This window comes from Orycteropus afer, unplaced genomic scaffold (genome assembly GCF_000298275.1).
Source record: "Orycteropus afer afer isolate SDZICR_OR568_19922 unplaced genomic scaffold, OryAfe1.0 scaffold00074, whole genome shotgun sequence".
Lineage (NCBI taxonomy): Eukaryota > Metazoa > Chordata > Mammalia > Tubulidentata > Orycteropodidae > Orycteropus > Orycteropus afer.
Window position 1 is genome coordinate 5,933,623 of NW_006921661.1, and position 9,525 is coordinate 5,943,147.

Here is a 9,525-nt window from a genome sequence, read left to right on the forward strand (position 1 = left end):
CGGAAGGAAGGTTGGGCAATCCTACTTCCGTAGTGATACTGCCTCAGAAACCCAAGGAGGGGTCGCTATGAGTCGGGGCTGACTCGACGGCAAACAACAACAACAAACATTGAAAGTTTAGAAAACAGAAAAATAGAAAGAAAAAAAAATCACCCATAATCCCATCATCCAAAAATAACTATTAATAGTTTGGTACATTGCATTCCAGGCTTATCGGAATTGACTTTTTGCTTTCCTGCTTGATATTTATATATTTGTGTTCTTACTGTGAGTAAAATCTTACATTGTTTTTATTCTTCACATTTAAATATAAGCCTCTTCCACATGCTTAGAGACACTTCATAGAGACGTTATTTCAAGGTCTGTGGAATGGTCCGGTGGATGAATGATGGTCTGCTAATCTCATTCTGTATTGTTGAACATTTAGACTTTTTGAAAATAAAAATCAGCTTTGGTCATGGCAGCTTCCTCCCTCCCTCTCCTAATGGCCCCACAGGCCTGTGGTCCTTGGACCTGAATTTTTCCCAGACTTGGATCCCTCACCCGTAAGAACGTAAAAACCTATTCCCTGACCCCATTCCTTCAGCCGAACTTCCTGGAACTGGGTGAGGAAGCAGCTGGATGACCTACCTTCCTGCTATTCCAGGCAGCACTGGTTTGTTATAAGCTGTCTTGGAGGTTTCCAAGGAAACAGTTGAAGAAACAGAGCACTGGGAAGAGAGAAGAGGGCTGGCCATTTTTGAAGGCAGGGAGACAATTCCATGGAAGGCCTGCTCTGATGACCCTTGATAGCACTGATGCAGACAGCTCTTCCCTCTCCTGGGACGAACCTCTCTAAGGTTGACATGTGTGCCTATGTGGTTAATCTTATATGAGGTGGACTGTTTTCTCCATTAAAGAAGAAACTGTTCCTGCAGGGAAAACCAGGGAAGGCTTTAAGGAGGTGGTGGCATCAGTGCTAGACCTTGAAAGATGAGGAGGCCTTTAACAAAAGGACTCCAGGAGCAGAAGGTAGAATGTGGAACTAGACTGAGAACTCTTACAGGTAGGGTTGAACCATGGGTCGTCTTCACCCTCCCAGATGCTAGCTCAGGCCTGTGTTGAATGAGCGCCCCTAGTGGCGAGATGTGGGAGAATGTGTCCAGCAGGGTGGGTTAAAGAATGAAACTTCCTACCTCTGCTGCTTCCCCCACCCCTCAGGTGCAGTGCTTTGACCCCAAGGAGGACCGGTGGATCCTGAGGTCGCCAGCCCCCTTCTCGCAGCGGTGTCTCGAAGCTGTATCCCTCGACGACACCATCTATGTGGTGGGGGGCCTCATGAGCAAAATCTTTTCCTATGACCCTGGCACAGATGTCTGGGGGGAGGCAGCTACTCTCCCCTACCCTGTGGTAAGTGGGGGCTCCTGGGCGTGGTCTATGCCCGAGAATGACAGCATATTTCTGAGTATCTGGATCTCGGAGTTAGTGAGTGAGGCTTGTGTCTAACTCCATGCTAGGTGGTTTTATAGTTTTCTAGTTTTGTCCTCACAATGATTCCCCCCTTGCATTTCAAACATGGAGGAGATTAGCCTTAGAAGAATTGAGACCCTGGTCCAAGGTCACCAATTAGTCCGTTAGGGCAGAACCTGGAACCTTAGTCTCAAGTGCTATAGCCTTGGGTGTGGGGGTTTGGGCTAAATGACCTGAGGTCTCTTCCTGACCTGAAGGCCACCAGCTGGTGGCCCATTGTTGGGGAGGGGTAGGGTGAGAAAGGCACTAGTTGAGTTCCCCTGCCCCAGTGATGTTAGAGAGGGAAGGTCTAGGCCTTAGAAACTCTGGCCCCTGCACCTTTCTGCCTTTCCCACTTTCTGTCCCATTCCCCTGAAGCTCCAGAGACTATATAGGGCTATGGTTGGACTGGAAGTCCCTGCCACATCTGACCTCTGGTCATCCTAAAATGATGGTGGTGGTGATTATTATTGCTGTTGGAGCGTTCCATAAACTACGCAAAATGCTTTACATGCTTAACCCTATTAACTGCTAAGGCAACCTGATGGAGAAAGTACTACCATTCTCATTTTGCATGTGAGGACACTGAGGCCTAGAGAGGCTAAGTGACTTGTCTAAAGCCATTCACTTGTTGTTGTTGTTGTTGTTATGTGCCATCACTTAGTAAGAGCTAAAGCCAAAGCTTGAACTCTGGTCTATCCACTTTCTGCCATTCAGACTGCTTACTCATGTTCTTCTGTGGGTCGATTCTGTTATCTGGTCTGGTTAGCTAGGTGTCCATGAATGTCTGTCTGTCTATTCAGGAGAGCTGTGGCGTGACTGTGTGTGATGGGAAGATCCACATCCTCGGTGGGCGGGATGATCACGGGGAGAGCACCGATTGGGTCTTCACCTTTGACCCCAGCAGTGGGCAGGTGGAGGCCCAGCCATCCCTGCAGCGCTGCACCAGCTCCCATGGCTGCGTCACCATCGTCCAGAGTGTGGGCAGGTAACTCAGACCTGGATGGCCTGGCCAGAAGGCTGAAAGGAGTGTGTGTATGTGGGGGGATGCAGGTGTACCACTCTGTCCCCTTCATCGTCCTTGTGTAAATAACCCTTAACTTATGGCTCCTTTTTATATAGAAATAAAACCTCATTCAAAGGTTGGGTCAGTGTTCCAGCTTTGCCTGGAGAAGTAATCGCCAGTAGCTGCTCTTTGTTTTTTGCCCTTTACAAAGCATTTTTCTTTATTACCCCATTTACCTTCACAACAGTGTGGACATTTAAAAAGAATTACAAAGTATTTCATGCATCCAAAGAATATATATATTTTCATACAGTTTAAATAGGCACATAAATGAGCAAGCACATCTAAGGACTAGGAATGACAGAACTGCAAAATGGTGAGGAAGGATGCTTGAGCTCTGGAGTCCAGACTCTACAGGGAAACCAACCAGTTGCCATGTTGATTCGGACTCATGGTGACCTCATGTTATACAGACTAGAACTGCACTTCTCAAGGATTCTCAAGGCTGCAACCATTTAGAGGATTGCCAGGCCTTTCTTCTGAGGTACCTCTGAATGGACTCAAACTGCCAACCTTTGCAGTTAGCAGCTGAGCACTCAGGGACTCCCTTCGTAGGGTTAAAGGTTTGGAGAGAGGTTCCAAAGCAGGCTCACTGCTATAAGCCTAGGCCAAGGTGGGACTGAAACAAAAGGCTGAAGCAAAACAAAACAAAAATAATTGTGAACCCCAAGCAGCCAAGGGTGTTGAGGCTTGCAGCAGGCTTAGCATGAGGGTCTCAGGCCTGGGGTTCCACGGCCAGCAATATAAAACTGCAGACAGGAGGGGTGAGCTGAGAGGAGGGAGGGAACAAAGGATGCCAGAAAGATTCTGAGGCTGGGGCCCAGCAGTTCAGGCTCTGAGGCTCTCAGGAGCCAACCAGGCCCCATCTGCAGGCTCCCCCTCATTTGCACTCAGATTGCCTTTTGAAGAGGCGCTATCATCTGCTCCTCACATGTCCTTCCAGCACCACGCCAGCCCCACCTTCCAAAGCCCTGGGGCCTTGTCTGTGGGGTCTTTCCAGCTGGGCTGGCCCATCACAGCCCAGTACAAAGGCCCCTGTCCCAGCTGAGCTCTGGCCAGACGATTATCCCAGATTAAGGAGCCTGTGACCATCTGGACACAGCTGATAATGGCAGGAGGAAGAGGGGAATGGGCAGAAGCCCAGCCCCCCCAACACAAAGCAAAGAAGGTGCCACTGTCGCTTGCCTACCCAGGCAAAAGCCTGACAGAAGAAGTGGGGGTGAATCCAAGGCCAGCTGTCCCTGAAGAAATGGGCATCTCATCTGGGCTGGGCACCCCATGTGCCCCACCTCTTACCTTACAGCCTTCCCCAGCAGCACTGTGTCCTCATGCTGACTGCTCCTCCAATGCACTCTGCACGCCTACTTGCCATTTTTCTTAGTCTGATTGGCCAATCTGACACCCTCCACCCCTTGAGTTGACCTCTCTCTTCTGTGCCCCTCCCTTATCTGCTGCTCCTTTTCCATTATGTGCCATATGGCCAGGCCGTTACATGTAACTCTGGTATCCCCTGACACGCCCATAGGATGCCCTGTGAAGTGGAAAAAGGTGTCTATTTCATCTCCGTGTGCCACAGTGCTCTCTGCACAAGGCTTCCTACTGCCTTGGATTTCACCTTCCTAAGACCTGTGAGGTGGGGACTACTGTCCCTCTACAAAGACAGAGACTCAGAGCTGAGAAGTGACTTGTCCAAGGCTGGTGAGTGGTCCACATAACTACAAGCTTGCTCTCTCCAGAGGCTGCTGCCTTATCCACGCTCTGCTCATCTAGTCCATCATGCAAAAGCCCAGCCTGATGTGGCAAGATTGTCCCTGACATTAGAGGTTACCAGTTGAACGAGGAGAGGTATAGTTGTGTCCCTGACGTGTGAAGATACAGTAACACAAGCAGAAGGGGATACCACATGTGTTCTTATCTCCTAGGACTATTGATTGGTTAGACCACGTACAAAGGGTCTCCCTGGCTCTTACTCTACTACTACCCCAAGGGATACTTCCCGAGTGGGACGGACTGTCATAATCCAGTGGGAAGACTACAACACTTGAGCACTGACTCCTGAGCCACCCAGGAATACCATCCTCTTCCCCTTAAAGATTTTTCTTAAAGACTTAGTAGCATCCACTGGACCCAAATTTAGCTTCTTTCTTGAGCAGTTCTTACTAATTGTAAGGATTAATATTTTGTAACTATTCCTTTTTTTGGGGGGTGGGGGTGGGGTAAGGGCAGGAGTCCCTAAGGGCAATATGTACCCCTATCTGCTCATTTATCCTGTTCTTGTCTCCTCTCCCAAACACTAGAGTTTGGAGGGAACAGAGGGGAGATGACTACTGGCTTTGAGAACACCGGGGGAGCTACAGGTAAACACCTCTCTCCTCATTCATCAATGCCCAACTCTGGAAGTCGGACATTTAGAAGGTCCAGTCAGACAAGATTAGAGCCCATGAGAAAAGCCAGGCTAGCCGCACAGTAACTAGGGCACTATGTGCAGATCTCCACGGTAAACTCTTGGTATATGTAACTTCATTCAATTCTTATGATTTAAGTACTATTACCCCCATTTTACAGATGATGAAACTGAGGCTCAAGTAGATTCAATTCTATACTAGCCAGGGGTGCAGTCAGACTTCTGAGCTAGCCAATGAACTCCGAAATCTGTGCAAGACTTGCCCCATGGCAAGGTGCCCTCTATCCCTCTCTTTTCCAAGTATCAGGTACCCTCCCTTTCACTGCAGCTCTGCCGCTGGAGCCTTCTGACCCAAGCTCAGCTGGCAGCTGCTGTAGTTCATCTTACAGACCAAAAACTGTCTCAGATCTCTGGCTGTGCCTGGCGCCCAACAAGAAGTTGAATGCTGTCCCTGCAGGAGACTGGTGATGGCAGACTGCTTCACCAAAAGCCATGATGCCCCGAGGGAGAATTATGTCTCAGGAGAAATGAGGCAGGCCCTTCTCTAACAGCAGCTCCATTCTGGGAACCAAACTTCATTAGGCAACAGCTGCCCTTACAGCTAAGCCCTAGTTCTAGGAGCAAAGCCACTTAAGTCATTGGGTCAAAAAAATGAGCACTTTAAGTTTTCTTCCACACTTAAAAAAAACACATTCAGTTTTTAAAACAAGGCATGAAGACTGTGGTGTCTAGGGAGGCAATTACTATGACATCAAGTTCTGGAATCGTTTGGAGGCAGGGCCTGAGATCAGTCTGACATAGATGGGCTGCTAGAGTAGCTACAGTAGCTTGCAGTAAGAGTGCTCCAACATAAGGTCTACATTTGTTTTAGTGTGGTGTTTCTGAGATAAAAAAAGAAAAAAAAAAACACTACCACCTCATTCCCTTTTTGATCTGAGTAATGTTTACAGATGTGTTCACTGACAAGTTGTACACTCACTAGTAATCCACATACCTTTCTGTATACTCCAATGCAAGTTTATTTAAAAACAAACAAAAACCTCTCCCCAAGCTGCTACTCTGGTGCACATTTTGTTACAGCACCACCTGGTGGAATGTTAACAGCACTACTCAATCCTACAGTCTAACTTCCATTTTAAGTCTGGTTTACATGAAACTTAATAAAAAGTAAGGAAATGTACAAGATTACCTAGTCTGATTTACAAAGGCCTGCAACTGGCTGCCAGATTATAAAATCTCAGCCAACCAACACTGTCTCAGCCTGTATTTCTAGCGCCCAGCACTCTGTATATTTCCAAATTAGTTGAACTAGTTTCATTAAACGTAACTGGCACAACTAAAGTACACCATCAAAAGCCCAGAAATACAAAACTAAAGCAGCTTAGCTCAGTTAAAATTTTCAGGAAAATGGCAAAATGCCAATTAGTTTTGTCTACAAGGGATAAATGAAACTTCATAAATTTCCCCATTTCCCACCGTAGCAATTGCCCAGTTGCTAGCTATAGTAATCAAGAAGTGGGCAGAAAACCATTAAGAAATGCTTAACACCCATGTGCACATTCCTATCACTGAGGAAGCCCAACACAAGGCAGTCTCACAATTCCTGCTCACAACCAGCAAAGCCAACTCACTAGCAACCCTTCCCAGAAACCTTTTATTGGGATCTTGCCAGGAAATTTCATTCTAGGGTGAGGGAAGCATAGGAAAATGAATGTAGCTTTTGTATTTGGACAAACCTAGGCTCTAGTTCCTGGCTACAGTACTACATATACAACATAGCAATTCATCCCCTGGAACAAAGTCTGTGGATCACTAAGAGACCAATTAATGCCAGGTTAGGCCGAAATTCAAGAAAAAGTCTTTCTAGTAACGAATGGGTCTCATTCCCACCAACACTGACGAAATAGTTGAAATCATTAAATTAGTGTGAACATCAAAGATCCTTTCAAGAAGGGGGAACAAAGTACCTCAGTTGGTGTGTTTCTAACATAACCCACTCTACAAGGACCCTACCTTTTATGAAAATTAAAAGTATGTACACACAGTGCCTGTCCTTGTACAGCTGAGTCTACTTGAGAAGACAACCAAATAATCAACCAGATCATCCACCAGTATTTCACCAGCCGGGATGACACAACCACCACCAGTTGTGCACCTGACTGGCTCCCCAGGCCCATGACAGCTGCCACTAGGCTTAAGGCCCCTCATCAGTGGAACAAGCACTTTCTACACACTTAAAAGATGTGGAGGATTAAATGAGAACATCTAGAGCACAGCATGACTCCAGAATAATTCTACTGTGTTATTTTCCATGTGTAGGAAGTATTTCCTTATTCATCAGGTAAAATGGTGTCCTGTTCATTGATTGATTTAGAGGCATTTGTCTGAGAAGGGACCTCTCTCTGGTTAGCTCTGCTTAGGTCTTCCTCTTCTGTCCCTTGTCAATACCACACAAACACAGTTAAAACCAAGAGGGGATTCAAAGGACACACAAGACCATTCTGAGCAGGTGCCCCTAAGAACCAATTGAGTATGAAATGAACATCAATGCTCCCATGGATATGACCTTCGGTCAGTCTGAATACTGCACATACAGTCAAGTCAGGCCATGTGTCTTCTTAAAAGATTTTATTAAAGGTCCTTACAGAGCAACTTCCAAGTGCAGATCCAGTTGCCAAGGAGATCCTGAAACCAAAGGAAGCACAACAATTACTTCACCCTAGTAGAAGGTTCCTTCTTTTACCAAACTGGTATATATTCTCACTTAGGGTTCTCACAGAACACCTAGAAACAAATAAAATCCCAGATGCGTAGGGTATCCAAGAGGCTTGGTGTTACTATGCTTTAAGGGAGCTGCTGAAGAACAGAAGAGCTAATTTACTAGCAAGAATAATAAACATTCCTATAATAATTTATAAAGGTCAGGACATTTTCTTAAGAGATGAAAGGCAAACAAAACACCCCTTCCAATGGAATCCTAGGTTAAATGGGCCCCAACCTGTGCTCTCCCACACGAAGCAAGTGTAATCAAAATTTTATTCAGCAAGTACTCACACCATAGTGTGATATAAAAATTAACAAGGAGAAAAAGGAACAGAACCTTATTCTGTCCCAAGAGGCTGCTGCAGACTTACCTATTACGCAGTGGGAACTGGCTGAGGCATGGCAGGCGGCTCTGGCTTCCCACCCTTCTGTTCCGAGATGGGGGTGGTGGGTAGTATCTCATCTTTGGGTTCCACAATGCTCACATGGTCAGGCAGGGGCTTCTTAGGGCCAATCTTACCACTTGGGTCCCAGGGCAGCATGATCTTCACTTTGATGCCCAGAACACCTAGAGGATATCGTAGTTAGAACCAAGCAATGGTTTCATCAACCACCCTCCACTCAGAAAGACAATAGCTTACTCAAGCACCCTGGAGCTGGTCCCTTCTCAGACAAATGCCTCTAAATCAATCAATGAACAGGACACCTTTGCAAAAGGAACTGTTGACCAGGACCACAGAACGTGGCACTGATAAGGACCAAGAGCAGCAAGTGACCTTTCTGACTCGTCATCGTGTCATCATGGAAGGGTACACACATCATGGCCGAAACAAGGACAAATCAACGCTCGGGTCTTACCCCAGCAATTCAACCCCCAGTTTAGTGCACTTAACTAATAAACCCAAAGAATACAAACACGGCACTAGTACTCCCAGGACAAATTCCCCATATGCCGAGGTGTGCACAGAAAACCACCTTTATCCCCGAATGCCTTCTACCCCAAATACCCCCAGATGCTCACCCTGTCTGAGCAGCACATGGCGCACAGCTGTGTCAACATAGTAGTTAACAGGGTCCCCACTGTGGATCATTAGGCCATCCACAAATTTCATGGATTTAGCTCTTTGTCCTCGGAGTTTCCCAGACACCACGACCTCGCAGCCCTTGGCCCCACTCTCCATAATGAACCGCAGCACACCATAGCAGGCCCTTTAAAAGAGACATTCATGTTATTAACAAAGATAAAATATTATCAATTTCATATTTCCCCACTGAATTAAAAAAAAATTATTAGTTTGCATCAGATGTTTTCAACATCCGTTTATTCTCTTCCACTTCCATCATGTCTAATCTAAGGTTAAATCCTTAGGAAATGAATGCCAAACTTTCTACCCAAGAGCTTTCCAACTCTGACTATATCTTAGGATCACCTCAAGAAGGTAAGAATACATTATCAGTAGTAACACTCTACAGATGGATACACAGGTAGATAAGCAAAATGATCAGGTATAGGTAGGCAAAAGGAATATACCTATAATCGTATATAAGCTTGGCAATTGGTATTTCTATTTACAGATTTTTATGTGCTATGTCTGGTAATGTAGTGCCTAAGGCGCACCTTTTTGAAGGAAGAAGTCAAAGCTGCAATGAAAGAATTGGCGAAGAACAAGGCTCCGGGAATTGATGGCATACCAATTGAGATATTTCAACAAACGGATGCCCCATTGGAGGCACTCACTCAGTTATGCCAAGAGATTTGGAGGACAGCTACCTGGCCAACTGACTGGAAGAGATCCATATTTGT

The 9,525-nt window shown here is 46.2% G+C and overlaps 2 protein-coding genes and 1 non-coding gene across 3 annotated transcripts in view; 1 reads left to right on the forward strand and 2 right to left on the reverse strand.

The window, feature by feature from the left end:
* Positions 1–2,480, forward strand: part of KLHL35 (kelch like family member 35) — a 22,264-nt gene extending 19,784 nt beyond the window's left edge. The window contains exons 7-8 of the mRNA XM_007940929.2: positions 1,201–1,389; positions 2,292–2,480. Of these exons, the coding sequence (XP_007939120.2) occupies positions 1,201–1,389; positions 2,292–2,480 (378 nt within the window). The remainder of the gene's footprint in view (positions 1–1,200; positions 1,390–2,291) is intronic.
* Positions 2,481–8,095: 5,615 nt separating this feature from the next.
* The window catches only part of RPS3 (ribosomal protein S3), a 7,932-nt gene continuing 6,502 nt past the window's right edge, over positions 8,096–9,525 (reverse strand). The window contains exons 5-6 of the mRNA XM_007940930.2: positions 8,743–8,930; positions 8,096–8,289 (exon numbers count right to left, since the gene is read on the reverse strand). Of these exons, the coding sequence (XP_007939121.1) occupies positions 8,096–8,289; positions 8,743–8,930 (382 nt within the window). The remainder of the gene's footprint in view (positions 8,290–8,742; positions 8,931–9,525) is intronic.
* On the reverse strand, positions 8,384–8,529 carry LOC122150010. The gene has a single exon (XR_006163439.1). It is a non-coding gene; the product is annotated as a small nucleolar RNA SNORD15 (small nucleolar RNA).